The sequence below is a fragment of the Stigmatopora nigra genome, chromosome 1 (assembly GCF_051989575.1).
Source record: "Stigmatopora nigra isolate UIUO_SnigA chromosome 1, RoL_Snig_1.1, whole genome shotgun sequence".
In the NCBI taxonomy this organism is placed as follows: domain Eukaryota; kingdom Metazoa; phylum Chordata; class Actinopteri; order Syngnathiformes; family Syngnathidae; genus Stigmatopora; species Stigmatopora nigra.
In genome coordinates this window covers 10,985,238-11,010,316 of record NC_135508.1, presented here as the reverse complement: position 1 = coordinate 11,010,316, position 25,079 = coordinate 10,985,238, and the positions used below count along the sequence as shown (strand labels likewise).

Genomic DNA, 25,079 nt, shown 5'->3' with positions numbered 1-25,079 from the left:
TTGCGCACATGAATGACGTCAGAAATAGTTGAATGTGGACTCAGCATTTTTTTTAAAGGCTGCATTGTGTTCAAAGCAAGCATATTAAATTAGCAAACATCAAGGTTTGAAGCTAATTTTTCCAAAATATAATGTGCTTTTGAAAATAGAATAAAATTACCTTTACAAGCTTTGTCCACTAATGATGACGTCATGACCGAGAACGTTATTTTTTTCGATCTGGTCAGAGTTCTGGGCCAAATATGAGCACTTTATAAAATGTACTTTTCGTTGAAGTCGAGCTGAGGTTGAAATCAGTTTGGATATCGCCAGTAAGTGACAATCGTGTTCAATTCGGCAATAGCTTGAATCATCTTCCAGCGAGTCAGCTTTGAGGTTTTTCGCTGGTGTACACCGTGGACATTTCACACAGAAGCCAGTATAAACGCTACAATATCTACAATTATGGCTTTTTATGAAGTTTACTCGCATCCCGCTTTGATTCGATACAAAACAGGTGTTTGCACGAGTGCCACTTTGTTCCTCATAGTGACTTGGTGCCTCACTTATATCTGCCCGCTGTTGGTGGTTTATAGAAGCCAAGGTTTCTGGATTAAGAGGAACACGTATGAAGAACAAGCGGTAGTTAGATTCCAGTATGAGACTCTGATGATAGCTGCAACAGGTACCAATGGGGATTATGTGGCGTGGAGCACCTTTCCTCATCTGAATAACATGCTTGGGAAAAACCTTCGAATCCCTTCAGTCTCTGTGCGGGAAGAGGATCAAAACCAGGATGGAAAGTTGGACCGTCTCATTTTTCAGCTGCAGTTACCCTTGAAAGACGAGGAACATGTTTACAGTGTCCAGCTAATGCTGACCTTCAGCTACCAGCTCTTCACAAAGTCAACAGTTGTGATGCAGACTCTGGCCTATGCGCAACACTCCTCTTCTGTACCTGGGGCTAAGGTGTTTTTCAGCGGAGACCTAAGGTTGCAGCAAAGAGTTCCCCTGCCTCCCCGTGGAGTCTTCAGCATTTACAATGTCTCTGTGATTGATGGCTCCAGCCCTTTTGCAAGCGCTTATGACCTTGAGAGCATAATACGGCGCTACCGAGAACGAAACTTGACCACTATATTTACATGTGCCATGCCTCTGTGGACTACTGGGCGTGCCACGGGTTCCCCTTTTCAGCTTACTGCAGAAATTCAATACCCTTCCGAGGTTATTAGTTATTATCCCAGTTTCTTCGAAACCATCAAATTTGCTTGGGTCCAGTATGTTAGCGTTCTCTTCATCTTTCTCTGGATCGTTGAACGAATCCGAGCATTTGCTTTCCAGAACCACATTTTAACTACTGTAGCCATTACCAATGGAAAACCTCACCAGGAATGACTGTGTAGTTGAAAATATTTTTTCCTTTTTTAAATTATTTTTTTTTAAATGAAGATGTAGGTTTCTGCATTACTGTATTTGAATGTTGTTTATGTTAGTGGTACTTGAACAGTTTGATATATTTAGATAAGGGACAACACATCAAAGAGCATATTCATATTCATGTTAATAAACAGATATATGCCAATATGGAAGATTGTAGGCAAGGGCTAATTTTAGACCATGGTGCAGTTTGAGGGTAAACGATGACAGTTTTTAGCAGTTTTAGACAGCGTTATGATTGCAATTTTGTTCGTCTAACCACCCAGCTTTACGCTGATTGGCGAAGGGGTTCCTTTACTAGGTTATTTTTGGATTTCATTGTTTGTATTTATAGTTTTTTTTTTCTTCAATGTTGAATAGCTTTTCTAAATAAAGGATTTTGACACTCTTAAATCACGACTGATTCATTTTGGTTAGATTAACAGCAATCTACTAATTTATCTGGAAATCTGGTAGCATGGTTCCTGTTAGTAAATTTGAAAGTCATACAAAATATTACAACACCAATTCAAATGAAGTTTGGACGTTGCAAAATTCAAAGAATATAATCATTACATTATAATTTTCTGGAAATGTAAATTATATATTACATTATTTGACATATTTCTCAAAGTTTTACATACAGAAGAATGACATTATGGTTTTGTGTTTTTATTTCCCCTTTCCACTGAAAATTTCCATCCCAGTGGAAATATACATTGCTATAGAAATATATATTTTTTAAAAATGAAGTAAAACAAATGTTTCAGACATTACAAATAAATACCAAAGCACCACAAAAGTGCTTTTAATTGTGCAGCATAAAAAAGGTTACGGGACGCAGAGCCCCAATGGAGGTAGATGTGTAAAAATAAAATGTGTAAAAATGACTTCCTCTATGGCTCACTGACACAGTGATGTTAAATAAATCTGTGGCCAAGCTTCAACCCAACCACATACCCGACCCTTCTGATCGGTTTTAGTCTCTAAGCAATTGTAGCTTTGATGCCTCTACTCCAGCATACTAAACCATCAGAGATGGTGACTTCCGATGATTTCGATCACCCGTTTGGATCAAATTATTTCACGCATTTGAAGGGATCAAACCTCCAAAGAATGAGTTATCTCTTTCAGATAACCCAGACATTGATTGACCATGTCTTCCTCATTTGTCACCCAGATGAAGAGAAAGTTATATGACTTGTTCACATCACTTACACCAATGCAAAATGGAGAATTTTGGACAAAACTGGGATACAAATCTTAACCCCTCCCTCAGCTTTGGGACAACACCTTGCAGAGCAGTTCATCAGTGTTCTCTCCCACACAGTCAGTGCTGTCACAGTATTTCCTGGGTTGACAAGACTGGGTGCTCGAAAAGTCTACCCTCATAGTGGACCCCAAGTTGTGAACCAGACAGATTCAACTCAGTGACACAGTTGCTCAGTCTGGCAAACGAATCGATTATCTTCTTGGCCTGTGGACCACCACTTGCAATTTTGGCCAGTTTTGGTTTTGGAAATGACACAGTATTATTTACGTTAGGTCCCTAAGAACGGATTCCAAGAGTCACATTTCAATGCGTTATGTTTGCATCTAATGAGAGAAGCATTATGGCCACAATTTGGGCATAATACCGTAGAGGACTCAAGAGACTCCTGTGCTATTTTTATTGTCCTTTTCGTATCTGAGTTGGTTTTCGCTTTTACTCCAAAGTCCATAACCCTACCGCTCTCAGCTTCTGGCTTATATCTCAGTGGCATGAGCTCTCGGTCCACAATCATTCCTCCCTTTGGCCTATATGGTGCCCGATTGGCTGAGCTCGTTTTGTCTGGAGCAGACTTCTCTTTTTTGATTATCCTTGGCTTGTTTTTCACAATAGGTGGAAGCATTCGTTGTTTATGATTTTGAAGGCCTTTGCTTTCCTCCTTTAACAAATCACGAGGAGGCTTAGGTTTTGGTGCTTTTGGGGGAATTGGTGAGAGCTTTGGTTTTTCAACCACATCTGTCTGTGTCGCTTTTGATTTTACTGTTACTGATTCGTCACTTGAGCTGCTTTTTATTGGTGCAAGGATTGGCTTGGACTTTGACAGTGAGCCCTTTTTTTTGTCACTCTTTCCATCTTTTTGTGGGATTGGTGAGAGCTTCCGGGGCTGTTTAGTTGTCGCTTTCTTGTCTTCCTTTGAAAGTCCCTTCCATTTAACTTCCTGACCTTCAGCTTTGCGTGGGATGGCTTTTAAGGAATCATGAGAGAATTTTGTATCCTTGGTTGTGTCGGATACCATTTCTGATTGGCTCACTGGAAATGCTTCTGACATATCATCTGGAAATGAAGTTGATGTGGCGACATCTCTGCACTCTGGTGGTTCCGGTTTAGGCGGTGGCGACGGTACTTTTATGGGCTCTGGTTCAGGCTCTGGTTCGGGCTCTGGTTCGGGCTCTGGTTCGGGCTCTGGTTCGGGCTCTGGTTCGGGCTCTGGTTCAGGCTCTGGTTCTGGCTCAGGTTCTGGCTCTGGTACCGGCTCTGGTTCTGGCTCTACTACCGGCTCTGGTTCAGGCTCTGGCTCAGGTTCAGGCTCTGGTTCTGGCTCTGGTTCTGGCTCTGGTTCGGGCTCAGGTTCAGGCTCTGGTTCCGGCTCTGGTTCTGGCTCTGGTTCCGGTTCTGGTTCCGGTTCTGGCTCTGGTTCCGGTTCAGGTTCAATATCAAGTTCAGATACATCTTCGGTATCAGACAAGGTGATCTCTCCATGTGGAGACAGCACTGGGCAAGGTATGTCCTCCTCATCTGGCTCTGACAGGGGCTCAGGTAAACTTTCCTCACTTTCTTCTGGTGGCAATTCTGGCTCTGGTTCCGGCTCTGGTTCTGGTTCTGGTTCTGGTTCTGGTTCTGGTTCTGGTATTTCCTCAATAATTGGTTCAGGGCTTACTTCTGGTTCTATGACTGCTACGGGGGATGGCACGGGAGAAACGTCATCCAGATCGGGAACTTGGACCTCTTGATGTGAGACTGATGGGACTGTTTCATCTCTGCTGCTCGCACCAACTGATCGCGTGGATGAGCTTGCCTCGACTGTAGTTTCTGAGTTGTCAATTTTGATCATTAAGTCATAATTTACATAGGAAAAAGACGATGGCATCTCCAATTCCTCGGTCTCATTCATGGTGACTGATAGACTAAATGAACTTGACCCTGCATACGATGGAGACGCTACTACTGCTACAGTTTCTTGGATATCTTGCGTCTTGTTAAATGTAAATGAGAAGTCACACTCTACCGAAGTACTTTGTTCTGCTATAAGCATTGTATCAAAGGAAGTTATCTCGCTGCGGATTTCACATATTTCCTCTGTATTGTGATGCCCAGAGTCACTCTTTGTGAAAGATAAGGATGTCTCTCGAATTACTTGTTCAGACATGTCCTCAGCATTAATTGCATGGATTTCTCCATCTGATTGTGGCAACATCGCAGGTCTAGATAATTCTTCAGTTTTGCTAACACTAACTGAAAGAGTAGTTGCCATAGGAGACTCGTCTCTTCCAGTTTCTTGTATTCTATTCACTTTTATCACAATGTCAGACTCTACACAAGTGGATGGTGCGGCAGACGATAGGCCTTGTGCGCCTGGACCTAGTTCAAATTGATCTTCATGTTGTTGTGACCAAGCTCCAGAGAATGTATTCTGCACTGGTACCAATGAGTCTTCTGTATTAGGTATTGGACCTGATATAGTTTCTGCATTAAATGACAGGTTTTCATTTTTTGTTGAAGACACTACCGCCTGAATATTATTTGTCCCAGATATATTGATCTCTTCATGTGATTGGAGCCCATCTGTTTTGCTCACACTAACTGATACAGTAGATGAATCTTCTCCTGTTGTTTCTTGGCCTTTGTTGATTTTGATGACAATGTCGGACTCTACATAACTCCCTGGGGCAGGAATTAATACGTTTTCTGAACTTTGCACCGGTCCAGGTATGTTTTCTGTACTATACACAGTTTCAGATAAATCCCCTATATTTGGTAAGGGTTCAGGTGAAAGTCTCTGTTCAAGGTTTGATGACATTAGTACACATTTATCCTCAGATCCATGTGATGCTGATATTTCTTCAGTTTTGTTCATAATCACAGATATCGTAGATGTACTTGACACAGCAGACATTGGGCCTTCCAGTCCAATTATTTCTTGGGGTTCTTGTCTTTTATTGATTTTGATCAAGATGTCAGACTCTACATAGGATGATGGCCCCTGTGCGGATACGTCTTCCGTAACTGACATTGATGTAGATGTGTCCTCTGCATCTAAGGCATGGACATCTCTCTGTGATTCGGACGTCAGATCTGGTATTGGTCCTTCTGTCTTACTAACAATAACCGAGACTGTCGATGTATTTGACATGGTCGAAACAGGTGATTCGTCCTCTAGAAATTGTTTAGTTTCCTGTCTTTTGTTGATCTTGATAGACAACTCTGAACCTTTACTTGGCAATGAATCAAATGTGTGATCTGTAATTGGACCTGATCTAGATATGTCCTCTGTACTGGAAACCAAATTCTGCCCTACCAGTTGATTGGACATCGGACCCGATGTTTCCCCTATATTTACAACCCGTCCAGATGTGGTTTCATCTTTATCAGAATATGAGACCACTTCGTGTGATTGTGGCAACAGGACTGGTGAACAAATGCCCTCTTTATCTGAGAAATTAATATCTATATTTGATGGTGGCAGGGACACCTGTGCAGATTTGTCTTCTGTATCCGAAGAATAGAGTGCTTCATGTGACTGAGGCAATGAAATTTGGGTTGACATGTCCTCTGTTTTGCTCGCAACGTTTGGTACATTGTCAGAACTGGATACAAGCATTTCATCTGGATAAGGGGTGTTCATCATCACTTCTCTAATGGGCACAGATCCAGAAATGCCTTCTGAATGTGGCAGGGATTCACATGTTTGTTGCTGGAATTCAGAATTCAACACTGAAGTCTGCTCGTGCGGCAAGAGCATTGTTTCTGATCTACTAAATTCTTCATGTGATTGCTGTAAGTATCTTGGTGTTTCCTCCGTGATACTCACATTAACCGATAGGGTGGAAGAACCGGCTGGACCTGGTGAAGGAGAATCCTCTCTTGTAAAGTTTGCGGCATCTTTCCTTTTATTTATTGTAACTGAGAGCGTTAATTTGTCTTCTGATATTTCCTCAGATTTGTGTATGTCTATAGTTGGATCTAGTTCAGTATAGTCCTCTGTATTATATGTCGTGATGTCTTCATGTTGCTGTTGCCTGAATCCATCTATGTTCTCCACATGTGCTGACGGAACTTGTCCACTGCGTGATTGTGTTCTAGAAGCTGCTCGAGATAATACTTCTCTTTCAGGAACACGGACGTCTTCCTGTGACTGTCGAAATGACATTGGTCCAGAGGAGATCTCGCCATGTTCTGACATCTCCTCTAATCCAGGTGCGTATACCTCTTCATGTGAACACTGTAGTGACATTGTTCCAGGCATGTTCTCCGTACTAGATAAATGGAATTCTCCGTGTAGTTGTGGTAACGACACAGCTGATATTATCCCTGTTTTACTCACAATGACTGATATATTGGTTGAACCTGGCACACTGGATGCAAACGATTCCTCTCCATCTTGTCTCCTTTCTGCATCACTTGTGCCCTCCATGTCACTCATCTCTAATCTCGGCATTTCCCCGGCATTTGATACAGAACCGGGCAAGTCTTCAGTAGTTTGCATTGATATTGAAGAAGTGACATGCGTATCCGATAGATTCGTCTCCCCATATGGACGCTGTGTTTGCAGTAACATTGGTCTTGATATTTCCTCTGTTACATTTACAATGACTGATAAGGTATTTGGCATAGGAGAGTCCGCTCTACCTATATCGTGGGATTCTTGTCTTGTGTTGATTTTGATGATGATGTCAGACCCTGTATAGGTAATTGACGACGTCCGTTCTGTAATTGTCCCTGTTCCTAATATGTCTTCCGAACTTGGAACTAGATTAGTTAGGTCCTCTGTATCAGATGAATAGTTTGCAACACAATGTGAAGCCACTGATCCAGGCCTGTCTTCTGAAAATGATAAACGCGATTGGCATGCAGAAATTGGCCTTGACATTTCCCCTACTTTGTTCACAGTGACAGATATTGTCGATGATCTTGACAAAGGTGACATCGGGGATTCATAGCCTGCTGTTTCGTGTCGTTCATCGATTTGAGTTATGTCATTCTCTGTAACGTTATTTGGCACTTGAGTGGGTGTGTCCCTTCTGGTATGCACCGATGGTAGTGGTGACGACGATGTTTGTCCGACATTGGTCTCGGTGAATGACGTGGTGGCAGAGTTGGAGGGCTCTTGAACACTGCTTATAGACAATTCCTGTACAACTGAATTGTCTCGTATTTCTTGCCTTATGTTGATCTTTCGTAGGAAATCATACTCTAAAAAGACAAAAAATAGTTACATTAGAATGTGTTATGGACTGCAGTGTTACTGAGACAAGATTGGTTTTCTCTCCAAATCAATGAAATTTCTCTTCCTTATTTCAAAGCCTGTCTAATTTTTCATTTCCTTTATGTTATCTCTGAGTACTGCGGCAGTCTTTGTAAGACTAAAACCTGCACATGAAGGCTATTACTGGGAAGAGGTATATATTATTATCCATCTCTGCAACTATATTAAGCGAAGTAGGCCTGATGTCTAAAAGGTGCTGAGGACTTGACACACATCACCATAATTACCACTCACGTAGTAATCTATAACAACATCTACATGTAATTTAAAAACATTATACTGTTGTTATACAAATGCTCAAGTCCCATCACAATCCAAGTCGACTATCATTAGGAAAAAGCCGAAGGAATAACAGAGATGAGTGTCTTCTATCAACATTTAGACTTCTCTCTTTAGTTTCTATTCACAACACTTTCTTCTTGTATCTTAATTTCACTAATGTAATGGCGCTAACTGGTCGCTTGTTAGTATTGCAACACAGTTAATACAAAATAATAATGAGCGACATACCCCATCCTACTTAACAAACCTTCCTTCATCAACACTCAATTAGCAACATATACTCAAATGTATTAATTCAATATGGCAAGGATCATTAGCAGCAGTCATACAAATATAAAAAATATCACCGCCACGCTTTCTGAAACCACAGAAAGTTGAGGAGGAATGTTCCATGTATGCCCTACTACAGCTACTACCACAATAGAGAGCAATCAAGTTACTTCAACCCACATGAATAGAAGGAAATAATCATTCGTATACTCTCTGTGTCATTTTCAATCAGGGTAGTAAGATGTCAGAAATATGAGGTACATCTGATTATAATTTCAGTAGCATTATCAGATTTTTGTTTTAAGACAGACATATACATTCTTATGAAAACAAATGATTTCAATACTGGTAAATATGGATTGGTGTTTCATGTAATGGTATACAAGGAACAATTGAATTGGGTTTGAATCTGCACAAGGAGAAAAATAGAACTTACCCCACTGCTCTTGAAAGCGAAAGGCAACTTCGTTATCGTTTAGGTCTGGGCCTCCAAACCTTGACATGTGAGTTAAATGTGTTTCTAGACATCTTGGAATGTCCTCGGGCTGGGATAATATTGTAGTCCTGGATGTACATTCTATCAGGCTTTTGACGCCAAACGATAACGGATTCGTGGAATCCATTTTGAACAGTAATAACTGTTGCTTCTTTTAGAAATCCTTGTGTTTGTGGCTTGGTTTGAGTGTTCAGAACATGATCACTCTGACACTCCTCTCATAACAAGAAACAAAGACGGTGTCAGGGATCAACAATTGCTTTTAAATGCATTTCTCAATGGATGTAAGTAATCATGTCATATTGTGTGACATCACCCAGCTATGAGGTCAGATTGCATCACAGGGCTGTATGTTGTCATTATGTTACCTATCAAAATTGAAAGCTACATTTTTTTTCACCAAGTAGTGAATCGTTCAGTTTGATGGGCTTCATCAAGTCAACTTTGATCAGGTTTTTTTTTTTTGTGTGGAACATTGCTTCATCATTATGTTTTTCATACATACAATACTTCTCTACATCATTTGACAGATATTTCAAAGGGAGCCATTATAACAATATTAAAGTAACAATATTTCTCGGTCAAACTATGGACGGAGGGCAGAAAACGTATCTCGCATTAGAAAACTATACCAAACTTTCTGTAAGCAATAACCCGACAAACACATTATTACCATGCAGTTAGTTGTCTTTTTATTTGCAATTTTCATGATTCTCCTACAGGTATTGCAGAGCGAATATCACCTTGCTTTCGGTGTGTGACAAAACCTGTAACTAAGATTACATTTTTATATGCTGTGTTGAGAACTTAAGAAAAAAGGAACTTTTTTTGTGAGCAGAACTAGGTTACATTCATTCATGGTGATAGTTTGCAATAACCTGGTTTGTTAGTGAGTGTGTTTTGCTTAATAAACATGTAAACGTCAAACACTCTTCTCATCAAATTGTTCATGTGGATTAGGCAACAAAAAAAACTATCAAATAGTCTGTTCCCTTAAAAGAGAAGTTTAAGAATTCTCAATTGTTTTACAGTGATTGAGTGAAGATGAAGAAACGTTACCTCCCCTCATGTTATGCATTAAAACAGTGTTAATAAAAAAAGACAGGTGTTATCACTTTATGTCCATAGTTCTTTCGTGCTATAACAGGCACATGTGTTATTGCAACATGGACTACAATTCTAAAATAGATGAGGTCCTTGAGATATGATTGTCCAAATTGTACAAAAGCCTAAATGTAGCCCACTGCAGTTTGTAAAAGAGCTCAAAGAACGTCCTTAGGCAAAACAACTACCGTGTTTATATCAAACTGAAAGAGTTCATCATTTCTTCATCCAGTGTTGGGCATCACATTTCCTTTTCAAATTCATTTCTATCCATCCAATCAATCCCCTTTGTACTTGCAGAGCAATTATACACCATTAAAAGTTTGTTCTCACTCTCACTTTATTGAATTAGAATAAGTAAGGGGAGGGAGATGGAATTTAAATGTGCTGACATTCTAAACTTCATAGTCGCAGACTATACCTTTGGACTCAATGACGTGAGTTCTGGATCAAAAATCATCCCTCCTTTGGGGCGATACGGAATCCGTATGTCCGACCCAGGCCCTATCTCAGGTTTTTTAACACCCCGATACTTGTGGCCTGTTTGCGCTACCGGTGCAGGTCGGGCGGGCTCCGTTTTTTTGTCTTGATCAGTCTGATCTTTAGCTTTATGATACGAGCAGTCTTCCAATGTGCAGGTGAAATTGTCCGTGTTTGTTTTGGGCGTCTTTCTGGCCCTCGGCTTCTTTTGTGGCGATGCTTTCGGTAGGTAAGTGGGTGAAACCGACCGCGGAGGATGTTTGATGGTCTGCGCTGCTTTTCTCTCCTCCCTGGCGTGTTCATTACAGACACCTCTCGTTTTAGTCCCTGGGGAAGGCTTATTTGGCAGCTGTAAGACGACGGGCGCTGAAGACTTTTTAACCACTTTTGTCTCCTTTTGACTGGGCACCCTGACCGTGAACGACTGCGGTTGCTTTTTTTTCTGTGATGTTCCACATATTTCCACAGAGCCAGTTAGGGGGAACTCTTCATAGGGCAATGACTGTGGTACTGCAAGTTTCTCCGCCCCCAACAAAGTCAATGATCTGGTAATGGATAACGAGGATGAAGACAGTCTGACTCCTATCTCTGCAATTTCTCTCTGTCTGCTGATGGTCATCAAGAAGTCGCTCTCTACAAAGGAAAACAGAGTTATACATGGTATGTGGATCTCTGGAAATAGTATTACTCTTGTCACATTGTTCAAACAGAACCAATATATTGTCCCATATGAACAGTCCTTTTATACAAATAACAGCATTGCATAGTTGAACTGTCGACTAATATTGCGCAGCAAAACCTTGAACCGAAATTCTGTAAGACTTCTATGTTGGATGGTCTTTAGATGGTGAAGGGTCAACTCTGATTGATTCTGGATTTTTTTTCCACCCCTCCTTTTGCGTTAGATTGCAGGACAATTAGAGTACATTTCCATACTGGCCGAGTGATTTTAATTGAATGAGTTTACTTGCGTGTAAAAGTGTAAACATAGTCAAACTTACCCCATTGTTCTTGATAGCGAAAGGCAACCTCTTTAATATCTGCTTGGCCAGAGTCAGCAAATTGTATCATTTGCATGAGATGCGCTTCTAGAAATTTGGTGATGTCGACTGGTTGCGACAGCAGCACCGCACGAGAAATACACTCAAGCTGACTCCTAATGCCATATGGTATCACCTCCATTTAGGTTATGACCAAGCAAAATACCAATAAGTTGGGAGTATCGAAAGGAGGCGCTCAAAATTCTGAGCAATCAAACAAAGATCAACAGTAGATTTCAGATTGATTCAGGACAAATGAAAAGGGGAATGTCATTCGACCCAATCAAGCATCTTATGTGACATCACCTTGCTCAAGGAGGTTGTGTGACATCACAGGGCTGTGTGATGTATCAATACAACATATAAACAGTCTAGTGCATATTGCAGAAATGTCACACAACAGGCCTAACCCAAGATTGGGATGTTCTAAGCAATTTTCAGCAAACTAATCCTAGCAAATTTCCTGGTAGGAGGTGCCAAGTATCTTTAAAAACAGATGCTGATTTCCATGGATATTTATGGATTACGAGTTAAATGGCCAGCATGTGGATGGACAATTATGTTTTTTTATTTGTTTATTTATTAATTTTTTTGCTTGCTGCGGGTTCCAGCAGCAGAATCCTATGCAACTGTGCCAAGTGATTTTTTTGGTGAACTCCAGCTTTGAAAACTGCTGCTGATTTGGATGGAAATTTGAACGAATCAATGTTGTTATTTATTAATTTATTTGGGTTGATTATGTCAGATGAGTGATAGAAAATGGATTGCCAAACTGCAATTCACCATGCTGGGGTTGTCAATCATTCACCATCTGAAAATATTTAAGTGGGTAGTGCACTAAAGTGTTTTTTTTGGTCATTTGAACAGAGATTTGAGGCGATTCGTCATTTGTGTCCGTTTAAAAAGTAATTTTAAAATGATTGGAACTTGATCCCAACCTCTAGGTGGCAGTAAAGTTCAATATCAGTCATTACGTCTCTGGGGGGAGAAGAGCGAAGTAGTAGACACCGACGCGGAAGAGATTTCCTAAGTATTTTTGGTACGTATGGCATTATTTTATTATAAATACACTGACTCTCAGCTCTGCCACTTTGCGCACTTAATGAAAATTTTATCGACGAATGCTCATTGTCCATTTTTGCGTCGTCTTTCGGGTTCGCCATCTTTGTTGAATTTTCTTCAAAGAAAAAACACGGAATAAGCACTTCAGATAATTCTGATATCACCCATCTATAACAATTCAGAAGAAAATAATAACATTTACTGTTGTTATCCAAGGTGAAATTAAGGATTTGGCACTCAGTTTTTTTTTAATTTAGGCTTTTTTGTGCTGGAGAGATGGACAACATTCTTGAGCCAACACTGGATGGCGACACTGCGACTCCTAATCACGATGGAGTCGACCCCACTTCGTGGGTGTCTGTGTGTCCGAGAGGCCTTTATTTGGTCCAAAAGACGTTGATGTCTTCGGGAAGCCAGCAGAAAGATTGTGCTCCAGAAAAAGGTGCCTGCCAAAAGCATTTACTACTGTTTATTTGAGTTAAACGGGATGTAATCAAGGGTTTATTTTGTTCTTTCCCAGCACGGTCCTCCTACAAGCCAAGGTTGGGTTCATTGTGCCGTGTCCGTGTACGCCTCCGAGCTGACACTGATCAAGCTGAAAAACTTACACCCGTAAAAGGTGATGAGACAAAGCCGGGAGGTCCACTTGATAATCCAGGATGTCCCATTCCACAACGTCAGCTGGACTCTGTTCTACAGCTACCGCTAGGCGACTGGACAAAACTGAGATTGGGGGAAGGTCACTGTGATGTTACCGAAACCTGCTTAGAATCCATGAGAGCCGGCGATGCATGTGAGGTACGTCTCACTCCGATAAACACGGCTGATGTGAGGGATTCCCAATCGAAGCAGGAAATATGCGCCATTGTGGAACTCCAAGCTTTTACACCAGGAAAGGAATCCTGGCAGATGTCCCCTAGTGAAAAATGGGAGTGGGCAGAGTCCCATAAGGAGAGAGGAGGCCACAGATTCAGGAGTGGAGACGTGTGGGGAGCGTCTGACAGTTACACTCGGGCCCTCAAACTCATCATCACCCTGCAAGGCTGCGAAGCCGACAGGAAAAGAATAGACACGGAAGAACCAGATTCACCAAGCTCTGAGGAAAGAGCATGCTGTCCTACTCTTGATCAAGTGCGAAACATAAAAGCAGAACTCCACTCTAACTTATCATTATGTCAGCTCAAACTGAAGCAGCCGACACGGGCTCGAAAAAGCGCCAGCAAAGCCACACAGCTGGAACCAGCCGGGGCTAAAGCTTGGTACCGCCTCGGCCAAGCCTGTCGCATGGTGAACGAGCTGGAGGAAGCCCGGCTGGCGTTTCGAGAACTCCTGAAGCTTCAGCCGGAATCCACGGTTGCCGTGAAGGCACTGAAAGACATTACGTGTAGAGAGAAGGAGTCCAATGCACAGTTGGGGAAAAGACTTAGTAAAATGTTTAGCTAGAATGTGGGGATATGTATGATACTGTAATACTGTAATCCTGTTTTTTTTTAAGTTGCATTCCGTATTTTCACGACAACATGGCGCACCGGATTTAAAGGCGCAGTGTCAGTAACTAGAATGACACACACACACACAGCTTTTAAAGGCACAGCCAGGCATGGAAAAACATACACCAGCTTAAACATACGGACCCACGCTAAAAACACATTTTAAAAGTGCAACGGAAGCAGAGCTGAGTTTGGTTGTACTTTATTTAGCCATTTTACAACGTACTCACGTCATCATCACCCACAAATCCATCAAAGTCCTAATTTTCTGTGTCCGAAATGAACAATTGTCCAAAAGAATCATCGAAAACGCTTAGTTTTATAAGTTCTTCCAGGCGGCCACAATCCGTTCGCAAATAGTAGCTAGCGTAACTAGCCCATCGCTGCCTGCCACCCTTGGTAAAGCTGAGTTGATGCCGATGTCCAGCGATTTTCAAGCATCTGTTCTTAGTGCCTTTAATAACAGTGCAAGCAGACACATTCGTCCAGGCGGCCACAATCCTAACTTATTGTCTTTCTCACTGTTTTCGAAGACCTCGCGATTTGATCTCCTGCTGCTTGACTAATCATGTCTGTATTGTTAGAAGACAGTGTGGTTCTGAGTAAACAAGAGACTCCAGATATTTCTCCAAATTTTGCTTTTGCTCTTAAGTTTTAACAATAAAATGTTGAATCCATCTTGTTTTAACGTGGTCTTATTTATAAAAACACAGACTATACATGATCTTTTTTTAATATTATACATTGTATTTTTTTAAGTTAAAAAGCCTTCCTATACATGGTCATATTTAATGAATTGCGGATACTATCCTTTTTATCATTTTAAGATAAAAAAAAATGTCGCCTTAATGCGATTCACAAAATGCCGAAACCCGGGATCGAACCAGGGACCTTTAGATCTTCAGTCTAACGCTCTCCCAACTGAGCTATTTCGGCGACCGCTGATGTGTAAGCCCAGAATTACCAATTTAAACCATAGCTTTTAACAAGTTGTCGCGATAATATATATGTACGTATTTGAATTTTGTTGCAAAAGAGCGTTGCACCAAGTTCTGGACCCTGTAGAGACGCTGACCATATAAAAAAAAATAGTTGAGCACCACCACTTAGAAATGGAATGGTTAATTATGTCAATGATGAACTTTCATGCTAGGTATTTTTCAGTTGCCAAAGAAAACTGTGTTCACTAGCAGAAAATCTACCAAATGAAAGTTAAGGTTCCATCTATCATGAGAAAAAATAATAATTTCTACTCTCTACTTTTTGTGAAAAGATACATTTCACTTTGAGACATAGCTGAAATATAAAAACAATTCTTTAATACTATACCAAAAGAGAACACAAATTCTGACATAAATAACAAATTATTTAAAAATATACCACCATGAGCCAATTACAACTTTTTACATGGGGAACTCCACTACATGAGTTGAAACTGTGTGTACACGACACAATAGAAATAATCATACATCTTTAGACGCGAGATAAGGTGATAAAAAATGCATGTCAATATGTCTGTAGAGAGTGATTTTTAATAGATCCAAGTTCATTGAAAATGAAAATAAAAATTATTCGGGATTTTCATGAACTCCCTTCATTGCCCCTTTAATTGTTAGTATTAGTGTACCTCAACTACATGGTTGCAACGGAGTCACAGCCACGTGAAAGATTTTGGGTCATTGATTTTACATCTGGACGAGGAGCACATTATAAAAAAAGATTTATTAAATGTTTCTGTCAATGTCACAATTTGATTTGATTCCTCCTTCCTTCCAGCCTTGAGTGTCTTTTTGCGTATGTTTTTGGAATCCCAAATGACATCCTCTTATTGCTTCTTGGCCTTGGGAGACTTCCTCCCATCTGATTGTGCTTGGGCAACGGTCAGCTGTCTCCAGGCATCCACAATGAGGACCAGCGGTATGACGATCCAGAGAGCGTTCAAGAACACAAAGTAGAACCAGAAGTAGATGGGATGTCCTCGCTCACCGTGAGTATAGCCCTCTTTGTGTTCTATAAAAAAGTATAGCACATCTCCGTACAGCTGACCTGCAAAAGGATGACATGACATGACCTGCCTTGAAACTTAACCTACAGGTGTAGCGCAGGGTAACAGATGTTAAACTTTTCCTTACCAAGTGAAAGTATAAGCTGCAAGACAAATCTGTATGGCTTGTTAGTCAAGAAGGCAAACACAGCCCAAAAGCTAAATGGTCCCCAAAACAACGCTGTCACTGTCTCCATACAAACAGTGAAGTTATCAGCTCTGAACACACAAAAACATTGTTATTAGTGCAATAAATCTGTATGATATACATTTAATCTGCGTGTCATATACTCACATTACATATCGACTGTCCCCTTTAGAATACTCCTTCCCTGCAAGACGCATGTGAAATGATATATCATTTTCAAACTTCAAAACATATTGAGCAACACCTCCCTCTGGTGGCCGATTTATAGCAACTTTGACAAGTACCTCGTACAACAAGCAACCCAGTTCTCCCCCAGACATGACAACGTAAACAAGTTTTTGTACTCACACAACTGTGAGAGGAAACTTTGGTCTCCCGGAATGATATCATAGTAGAGAGAGAACCATCCCTCAATGACACTGTGGATGAAACCACAGACTGCGAACCAGCATACGGCCAGACGCCTCAACGTTCCCAGCCGGCCAGTGATGATCCAGGTCACCAGCAGGAACGCAGCAGACACGGAGAAGAGAAATGTCAGGATCTCTGCCATCGACCTGTCATTGGCCACATATGTGGGAATCACAAGATCCCTGGGCCAGTACGGATGAACACGTGCAGATGCCTCCATTGCCTGTTTTGAGAAGAAGACCACAACAGATTGAAAACAATGTAAATCGCCTGCACATACCTTCATTACAAACAATTCCCCCAATGAACTCAGACGTCAGGGAGTAACATACAACGTGTCTTACATTTTATAATTTTATTTAGCTTTGTCTAGGGATTTAAGAGGAGCAAAATCGCAAACCTTGGACTTTTTAGAGGAAAGAAACACCAGCGATCAGGAGCAAGTAGAATACAGGTAAAGACAGTCCGCAAGAAACTCAAAGAGGCAACCAACATATCTGACCAATCAGACTGCTCCAGTCCCTGTACCACATAGCACGTGATTACGTACGACTCGCCGATTGGGTCTTCCTCTCGGAACATGGACGTGATCGATGAAACGCACCAATGAAAAAAGACATCAGGAAATGTGCCAAACCTTTCACGTCTTCGCTAATGCTAACTTTTATCAAAACTTTATTGATTAAATTAAACACCTATGGTCTTTTTTTTAAACGGAAATTAGTGAATTATTAAAATTAATTAAATCAGCCAAAGCAAAAGATACACCCATGCCGTGTCAGGGAATCACACCCTGCCGTGACCCGGATTCGAACCGGGGTTGCTGCGGCCACAACGCAGAGTACTAACCACTATACGATCACGGCGAGCTACCGGGCTTGTGAGAGACCTGCGAAATCTTGTCTATATGAATTACAATTGCCCGCCATATATGTTTTGGTTTGAGATGACACAGAGGATCACGCACGACCAAATAGGTTTGAAAGAAATATATCCAGCCGCCAACCCAGCGTCTGACAAGAGAAGATCTGAACTGTTATCAACACTTTTAACAGTATGAGGACAAATGTTGGATTATGACAGTGTTTCCGTTTGAGCAACAATTTGAGGAAAAATATATTGGACTATAACAGTGTTTCAGTTTGAGCAACAGTATGAGGGGAAAATAAACCTTCATCGTTTTAAATGAAATACTTTCTTAATATTGTCGTCGACTTTAGTCATCGCTGTTATCTTTCATAATGGGAATACTGCCCGGGAAGATACAACAGTCCCATATGGTCTAGCGGTTAGGATTCCTGGTTTTCACCCAGGCGGCCCGGGTTCGACTCCCGGTATGGGAACTTCTTTTTGAAAAATTTACGTATGTTTTATCAAAGAAAGGCCCTCTATTAAGTAAGTTAATTCCCCTTTCACGACTTTACGAACATCAATACGTTTTTGTGTGTCTACCTACAGCCACCTAGTTATTTGATCGAGAAATAACAAAAACATGTAATGTCAGTAGATGTTGTTGTTGTTTTTATCTGTGCACTACGTGATGGAAGATTTACATCTCATCGTACTTGTATTATGACAATAAACTCATTCAATTCAAACAATATACATTTTGATGCTTTGAAATCTATCTCGAGCTGCTATCAACTCTTGTAGTTACAGCGGTTTAAAGTACTTTCGCTGCACCATTTGCCACCACATGAGGGTGCTATTTGTTAAAAACATACACCGTAGTTATCACGTGACTTTTATTAAGTCACATGATACAATATCACGTGTATAATTCATCACACTCGAAGCTAATTCTTCTGGCTGGGTTAATATATATACAATATAAGAGGAAATGGACGAATCGGCTCAATCACTGGACGAAAAACTGCTTGACTTCATGGACCAGCTGGAATTACTGGAGAATAAACGGGCTCGTCTCAATTCACTCATCGAGCAGGTAGCAATGTACTCGAAACGGATTGCTAGTGGTAAATAATGTCAACTGTCACTACAATGTATTTATCCAAAATACTACTGCGTCCAAAGTAGCTTGTGTGAGAAACGATCTCAATGTGTGACTGACATACATTATTATCATTTTTGAGCCGCTATAGCCTGGTGTATACGGTATTGTTAAAGCTAAATCTTAAAACTAGCATACTTACGTTGTCTCGTTCATTTCATGCTTCCTGCAGGGATGGTTTTCTATTTCCAAGGCGCGATTTTCCATGGGGAATAAACAGGTGTCCACCCTTCAGTATGCAAGTGAGATGAGGCCACTAGTTTCTCTTTGCATAAGGTAAGAAAAAAGCAAGATTAAACGCCAATTCCATTCACGTTGGGACGTTGTTAGACATAAATAATAACAGAACCCAACGATTCGAAAATCATGTTTAACCTTCATTTAATTGAAAGCATTACCAAGACAAGAACTTTAATGTTCAAACTGATAATCAATTAAATTTGGTTGAACATGATTTGCAAATCATTGGATTCTCTCTTTATCTATGTGGAATACATCTCAATTTAATTGGAACTGAGGTTGTGACAGTAATCTTTTCCATGTGTGATGATGTGTCCTCTTTTGTATACAGTACACTTGATCATGACAAAATTGAGTTCTGCACAGAGGTGCCGCCGCTTGAAGACAGGAAAATACAAGTGGAAGACATTGGCCCACACAAAGAAGGTAAGTCCAAGCTCTTTTTTGTAGTGAATTCACTTGTAACCTCCTCAAAATAGTTGCATTTTGATTTCAATTTCTTGCCCTCAGGTGTCAAACAGAGAAGAAAACCCAAAAAGTCTAACCGTGAGAAGGAGTCAGAAGAGGACTTAGTAGTAAAGAGTAGTAAAAAGATGCCTCAGGAGCAACCAATTTCAAAAAGCCAACATAATCCTCAGAAAGATCCACTGCAGTGGTTTGGGATTTTAGTGCCACAATCGCTGAAACAAGCCCAGGAATCTTTTAAGCAAGGTGCTGAAAGATTTTATGAATGTTTCTTTTTCAACACATTGTTCAAATAATATATTTGGAAAAATGCCACAATGTTCTACCAGACCCTGGCTAATTGGAAAATAGTATTATTTTATATAAAGGAAGAAAATAATCTAGAAACGTTCATTGTTTGTTAGGCGCGTGCTACATTTATCCATGTTTATGTAAGATTACTCATCACGACTACTAATGAAGCATTCTGTTCTCTTTTGTTTTCCAGTCATCGAGCTGTCTGCTGAGATTGCAACGCTTCAGGTGCTGATATTAAATACTAGAAATGAGCTACAGCACAGTTTCAAGAAAAAAGATGGAAAAAAGAACACGTAACAAGATTTTTTTAAGGGAATATGATCTTTGTATTAGTTCTGTGACATTTATCAGTCATGTTTTTGTGTGTGTGTGTGTGTGTTGTTTTTGTCTTTGCTTATTAAATTATACGATTACTATGTGAAGGAAATTGCAGGGTACACTTGTATGGGAAATGCGATTTTTTTGCAGTGGTGAATGGTAATATAGCATAAACAAATTTAAATGAACTTGGCCAATTGGGTCGGACGTGATATCTTATTAGACATTTTGTGTCAGTGCCACTTGGAAAACAGTAACAGTGTTAACTTTGTGTTCTAACCAAATTGTTTGATTAACTTACGAATAATTTAGTAGAGAAACCACTCACCTCAAACGAGCCTTTGCCGCTAGAGGCCGCACGGGCCTCCTGCTATAATCATGCCATCCTGCTAAAAGATGGCCGCTAGTTGTTAACGCTGACGACTCTTAACTATTCGCATCTTGCGCCTTATATATGATATCTATGGTCACCTCACACTGGAGGTCCTTGTTACATCCTCCTGCAGTCGCGTGTTTGGTCCCGGTTCTGTAAACAACAAATTTGCAGTTGTTTTTTTTCTTCTTATTATTATTTTGCCCTAATTTGTTTGACCGGGGGCAGAGAAGTAAACACGCCGACCGGCCCCCATGCAATCCAACGAGGAAGGACCGCTACCTCGCTTTCATCATCACCACCATCATTATCATCGTCATCGTATTGATCAGCATTTGACGTGTAATTAATTTTGGATCAAGTGAGGATTAGCCACCGTAAATGCTGATGGCGTCCGTTTCGAAGGTGTCTATTTTGGATTACTTTAATATTGTGTTCGAGGGAGAGAATGGCAAGATCGAATCCAACTGCAAGGCGTGTGGCACCAGGATCCAGGCAAAGCGCAGTGTCACATCCAATTTTGTCACGCATCTCAAGGTAATTCCTCCCCAAATGCAATGCAAATTTGCAATACGAAGCATGTTGTATACTGGTCATTCCTGAACCGTAGGACATATTGGACAGGGGCGTGACCGTGTTTAGCAGGGGGCGGGGTCAATTGTTAAAGAGTCAGTCAAATCTTGTGTAGCCAACAGAATAACTAAGTTCATTAAAAAAGCGAATCAAAAGTCGATTGAAATCACTTGAATAGTTTTAAATCCATCACATTGAGAAATGCTCAATGAACTATCAGCAACAAAACAGAGCATTTATGTCACCGATTTCAAAACAGACTAAAGTTTCATGATTCCTGGATACGTTTCCTTGTGTGTTTTTCAAATTTGTTGCTATCCAAATTGTCCTTGGATCCTTTAATAAGCCATGTTTTAGTTTCTACAGTTTTAGGGCAATAACTCTGTCTCCTTCAGCGCAAGCACCAGGCCATGTATGACGACTTTGTCAAAAGGAAGGACATGAAGAGAGAAGGCTACCCTTGTGCACCAATGCACACTTTGACGGCCAACGGAATGAACGCTCGCTACGCTCTTCCGATGCCGGTGGGCTCGGGAGGAAGTGCTGGAGGGATGGGAGCGCTGGACGGAGGAGGAGCAGGAGGAGGAGCAGGAGCAGGAGGAGGAGGAATGAGCAAGTTTGACAAGCACGACCCACGTCAGGTAGGTGAGATCGTCATGAGACTTCAGAGCCTATGTGAAATAATTCTTGATATATCTCCACAGGTTTTAATAAGTGAGGCAATTGCTAAGATGATCGTTCACGATCTGCAGCCAGTTTCCATGGTGGAAAACCTTGGCTTTAGAGTGCTGCTTCAGATTCTGGAGCCACGCTTTACCCCGGATTCTCAGCACTATATCCAGAACCAGCTCCTCCCGGCCTACACCTACCAGGCTCAGCTGACTATTCGTCAGGCCCTGGCTTCAGCGCATGCCTTCAGCCTCAGCCTGGATGTCTGGAGGGCTTCATCCACACCCACATTAGGGTAAGAAATTGGGGGAAAAACTGATAAAATCCATTTTAGCACTGGGTTTATTTCTAAAAGTTTATGAGGTTACCCCTCTTTCTTTAGTTACCTCGGCGTCACCTGCCACTTTCTGTCTTTGGAGTGGCAGATGCGCTCCGCTCTCCTGGCCTGCCTTCCCCTGACTGGGAATCGGGTTCTTTCCGATATCGACGACGTATGTCACCTTCACGGGGTGTCCGGAAGAGCCTTCCGTGTGGTCGCTGACCCTCTCCTGTCCACGAGCTCCGTAAAGTCCTGCCGTCTTCCCGGTTTCTGTCACGAGCCGGGCGACGAGGACAATGTCGAAAGCCACGCCAATGTGGAAGGAGGCATTAGGAACGGTCGTTTGTCAGAAGAAGTATGGGAGGACTCATGGGAGCGAGGACTCGGTGTGGGTCGAGTGGACTGCTTCTCTCGCTCGCTCAGCCATTGTGTCAGAGAGGGCCTGCGTTCTTGTACGCAGCTGACTTCTGCCCTTGCCAAAGCTGGCCGCTTCTACAGCTACATCACAACGGTGGTTCCGTCAGAAAAATTGAGCCAGGTGTTTGATTGTTCTGGATTGGTGATTGGGGGTCAAGAAAGCGCTTCGCCACTGGTTCGAGACTGGGCTGCCCAACTTAAGGTATGTAGGATATAAGTCATTGTCCGTTGATCTTTCTGCAAGGTTCCCATCAATCCTTTAAAAGTCCCGAAAGGCATTACATTATTATTATTTTTAAAGAATGCCTTAAGTCAGGGGTAACCAATTCCGGTCCTCGAGGGCCCCTATCCAGTCTGTTTTCCATGTCTCCCTCCACCAACACACCTAAATCAAATAATCGGGATCGGTATGAAGCTTTTGGAAAGATTGCTGATGAGTTGATCATTTGATTCATGTGTATAAAGGAGGGAGATATGGAAAACAGACTGGAGTTGGTCACCCATGCCTTAAGTGAATAAAAATACACATTTAAAAAGTCTTTAAAATGTGAAGAAATTATTTCATAATTTCACAAGAATTCTTTCAAAATTCGTCCCCTGCTATAATTTCTAGGAACCTTATGGGGTCAATCTCGTTGGTCCTAGTAAGATTTGAGTAAGGTATTCAAATAAGCAATGATGCCATCAAAACTAAAATTCAACTAACATTTTGTCTCATTGGGTTTTTAGAATTAAAAAAAAATTGTCGTAAGAATGAACCCTATACAAATAAGTGATGCCTCTTAAAAAGTCCTTAAAATTCTTGAATTGACCTTTCCGTGTGACGTTGAAGGATTGTGAGTTAAAATTGATGAGGAAGAAAAAACTGATCGGATGAATATGTTCTGTTAATACATTGCCTTGAAGTGGTCGCCAAAACAGCGTATCTCTGTTGGGATCCAGGTCCTCCGTCAGCTCTTGGACTCTACGGAGGTCTTGGAGGAGATGAGCGGTCCTGGAGAAGTGCTGCTTGGTATTCCAGAGACGGCGTTGCTGAGAGAACTCACAGACACTTTAGAGCCCTTCATGGAAGCGTGGGACATGGTTTGTGTGGACACACAGACAGATACTAAACACGTTTCCCTCAGTCTGGCACTCCCTTGTGTTTTGGGCCTACGCAAGCATCTCTCCGAGACGTCCACCCCACATTGTCCATCTCTCCTGGTGAGCCTCAGCCAGGCCGTGGAGCGCAGACTCGCTCCCATTCTGGAGGACCCTCTTTATATCGCCGCCACCACCCTGGACCCACAGTTCAAGCTCACTTGGAGCGCTGACCCCGAGTGGCACAGACATGTCCTTCTGGAAGAATTATCCAAATATTCCATAGACTCCAATACAGAAGGACACCCTCATTCCCATCCGTCTCCCACCCCGGCGTCGTCGCCCGTGTCCTCACTGGCTCGGCCCTGTAAGCTCTTTTCTTTCATCAAACAGAGACCCACGACTAAAAGCCTGGAGCAGGAGCTGAGTATTTACTTGCGAGAAGATCCCACACACGAAGAGGCTTTGCATTACTGGCGACGAAAAGCAATCGACTTCCCGCTGCTTGCCCAGGTGGCCAAGAGGGCGTTGACCATACCTGCTTGCAGCACGGTGGTGGAAAGTATCTTCGGCAAGGCCGAGCATAGTCTTTTGCCCATAAGTGGGCATTTTTTACCAAAGAACTTGGAGACACTTATCTACCTCAAAGCCAATTACAGATTGTTATGGACGTAGTCACGCTCTTTGCAGAGCTACACAAACTATCACGCCACACTCTAAGGAATAAAGGGAACTACTTTTTATATTATTTCCCTTGACTTTGACTCTACATTCAAGGGTAACACACTATAGAACAAAACATAAATTGCTGCTGTCATATACTGTATTCAAATTGTTTATGTATTTGGTATTTTAAACATGCCTACTGTACATGTAGTACATGTATGACAATGCATCAGCCACTAATGTCAATATTTTCCTTCTCCTCCAGAGTTGAGAAGATTCAGGTGTAACATGCTGATTACTATATACTATATTAGTTAGAAACTAAAATAAATATGAATAAATCAGTTTGGACAACACTGTAGATACCCAAGTGTGTCTGAAGTTGGTTGGTTATACCATGCAAGTTATAGGCTCAGGTATAAATTGTCATAGATTCTGCAGTATAAAGCATCTTCTGTTCTTTGATGCAAAATGTCTTTATCTTCCTGGATGGAAGGTGTCATTGCTCTATTTCAATTCTACTTGTTCTATTTTTTGGATTGATGCCGTCCTGTTTTCTACTTGCTTCCAAACATGGTTCCGAATGTTGCTCTGACTCTCCATCGAACGACCCTTCTCTCAGCCATCATTCTGTGACAGTTCATCCATTTGTTTTTAGACCGGGCCTGCTCTCCCAGCTAATTGCCTCCCAAATGAATTACTTGGCAAAGAGTGAGGCAGAGTGATAGGAGGAAATTGTAATTGAGCATTCCTACTCCTTCCACCTTATGCCAAGTCATTACATCTGCAGTGCAGAGAGCCTCCTGCACACGTGGTTCCAAATCCAATTGGCCCCCTCCTTTAGTTGAAAAAACGTATTGATACAGAGCAATTTTCTGGATGGCATATGCACATGC

General features: G+C 41.5%; 5 protein-coding genes and 3 non-coding genes across 8 annotated transcripts; 5 read left to right on the top strand and 3 right to left on the bottom strand.

The window, feature by feature from the left end:
- Positions 1-95: 95 nt before the first annotated feature.
- tmem231 (transmembrane protein 231) lies at positions 96-1,809 on the top strand. Its single transcript, XM_077715181.1, has one exon. It carries the CDS (start codon positions 445-447, stop codon positions 1,372-1,374), a length of 930 nt encoding a protein of 309 aa, XP_077571307.1. The 5' UTR covers positions 96-444; the 3' UTR covers positions 1,375-1,809.
- A 10,192-nt stretch (positions 1,810-12,001) lies between these two features.
- On the top strand, positions 12,002-14,829 carry fkbpl (FKBP prolyl isomerase like). The gene is made up of 3 exons (XM_077718819.1): positions 12,002-12,639; positions 12,920-13,104; positions 13,183-14,829. The coding sequence occupies exons 2-3, from the start codon at positions 12,939-12,941 to the stop codon at positions 14,103-14,105; spliced, it is 1,089 nt and encodes a 362-aa protein (XP_077574945.1). The 5' UTR covers positions 12,002-12,639; positions 12,920-12,938; the 3' UTR covers positions 14,106-14,829.
- A 186-nt stretch (positions 14,830-15,015) lies between these two features.
- Positions 15,016-15,088, bottom strand: trnaf-gaa (transfer RNA phenylalanine (anticodon GAA)). Its single transcript has one exon. It is a non-coding gene; the product is annotated as a tRNA-Phe (tRNA).
- A 767-nt stretch (positions 15,089-15,855) lies between these two features.
- On the bottom strand, positions 15,856-17,287 carry ebp (EBP cholestenol delta-isomerase). Its single transcript, XM_077718830.1, has 5 exons — positions 17,156-17,287; positions 16,693-16,978; positions 16,492-16,528; positions 16,285-16,415; positions 15,856-16,198 (listed from the first exon to the last, which is right to left on the bottom strand). The coding sequence occupies exons 2-5, from the start codon at positions 16,973-16,975 to the stop codon at positions 15,978-15,980; spliced, it is 672 nt and encodes a 223-aa protein (XP_077574956.1). The 5' UTR covers positions 16,976-16,978; positions 17,156-17,287; the 3' UTR covers positions 15,856-15,977.
- A 262-nt stretch (positions 17,288-17,549) lies between these two features.
- On the bottom strand, positions 17,550-17,621 carry trnah-gug (transfer RNA histidin (anticodon GUG)). The gene has a single exon. It is a non-coding gene; the product is annotated as a tRNA-His (tRNA).
- A 405-nt stretch (positions 17,622-18,026) lies between these two features.
- On the top strand, positions 18,027-18,098 carry trnae-uuc (transfer RNA glutamic acid (anticodon UUC)). The gene has a single exon. It is a non-coding gene; the product is annotated as a tRNA-Glu (tRNA).
- Positions 18,099-18,506: 408 nt separating this feature from the next.
- vma22 (vacuolar ATPase assembly factor VMA22) lies at positions 18,507-20,195 on the top strand. Its single transcript, XM_077718845.1, has 5 exons — positions 18,507-18,700; positions 18,939-19,042; positions 19,338-19,432; positions 19,517-19,717; positions 19,959-20,195. The coding sequence occupies exons 1-5, from the start codon at positions 18,596-18,598 to the stop codon at positions 20,063-20,065; spliced, it is 612 nt and encodes a 203-aa protein (XP_077574971.1). The 5' UTR covers positions 18,507-18,595; the 3' UTR covers positions 20,066-20,195.
- A 394-nt stretch (positions 20,196-20,589) lies between these two features.
- On the top strand, positions 20,590-24,471 carry LOC144198020 (zinc finger BED domain-containing protein 4). The gene is made up of 5 exons (XM_077718807.1): positions 20,590-20,996; positions 21,428-21,673; positions 21,737-21,996; positions 22,084-22,639; positions 23,380-24,471. Exons 1-5 carry the CDS (start codon positions 20,841-20,843, stop codon positions 24,190-24,192), a joined length of 2,031 nt encoding a protein of 676 aa, XP_077574933.1. The 5' UTR covers positions 20,590-20,840; the 3' UTR covers positions 24,193-24,471.
- The last annotated feature ends 608 nt before the right edge of the window (positions 24,472-25,079 follow it).

Bases quoted from the DNA above. Each gene is read 5' to 3' on its own strand.
- tmem231 (XM_077715181.1), top strand. From the start codon at position 445: ATGGCTTTTTATGAAGTTTACTCGCATCCCGCTTTGATTCGATACAAA.
- fkbpl (XM_077718819.1), top strand. From the start codon at position 12,939: ATGGACAACATTCTTGAGCCAACACTGGATGGCGACACTGCGACTCCT. The intron at 13,105-13,182 runs GTGCCTGCCAAA...GTTCTTTCCCAG, and splicing joins AGATTGTGCTCCAGAAAAAG to CACGGTCCTCCTACAAGCCA.
- ebp (XM_077718830.1), bottom strand. From the start codon at position 16,975: ATGGAGGCATCTGCACGTGTTCATCCGTACTGGCCCAGGGATCTTGTG. The intron at 16,529-16,692 runs GTGAGTACAAAA...TGCGTCTTGCAG, and splicing joins AAGTTTCCTCTCACAGTTGT to GGAAGGAGTATTCTAAAGGG. The intron at 16,416-16,491 runs GTGAGTATATGA...TTGTGTGTTCAG, and splicing joins GGGGACAGTCGATATGTAAT to AGCTGATAACTTCACTGTTT.
- vma22 (XM_077718845.1), top strand. From the start codon at position 18,596: ATGGACGAATCGGCTCAATCACTGGACGAAAAACTGCTTGACTTCATG. The intron at 19,043-19,337 runs GTAAGAAAAAAG...TTTTGTATACAG, and splicing joins CTAGTTTCTCTTTGCATAAG to TACACTTGATCATGACAAAA. The intron at 19,433-19,516 runs GTAAGTCCAAGC...TCTTGCCCTCAG, and splicing joins CATTGGCCCACACAAAGAAG to GTGTCAAACAGAGAAGAAAA.
- LOC144198020 (XM_077718807.1), top strand. From the start codon at position 20,841: ATGCTGATGGCGTCCGTTTCGAAGGTGTCTATTTTGGATTACTTTAAT. The intron at 20,997-21,427 runs GTAATTCCTCCC...TGTCTCCTTCAG, and splicing joins ATTTTGTCACGCATCTCAAG to CGCAAGCACCAGGCCATGTA. The intron at 21,674-21,736 runs GTAGGTGAGATC...ATATCTCCACAG, and splicing joins ACAAGCACGACCCACGTCAG to GTTTTAATAAGTGAGGCAAT.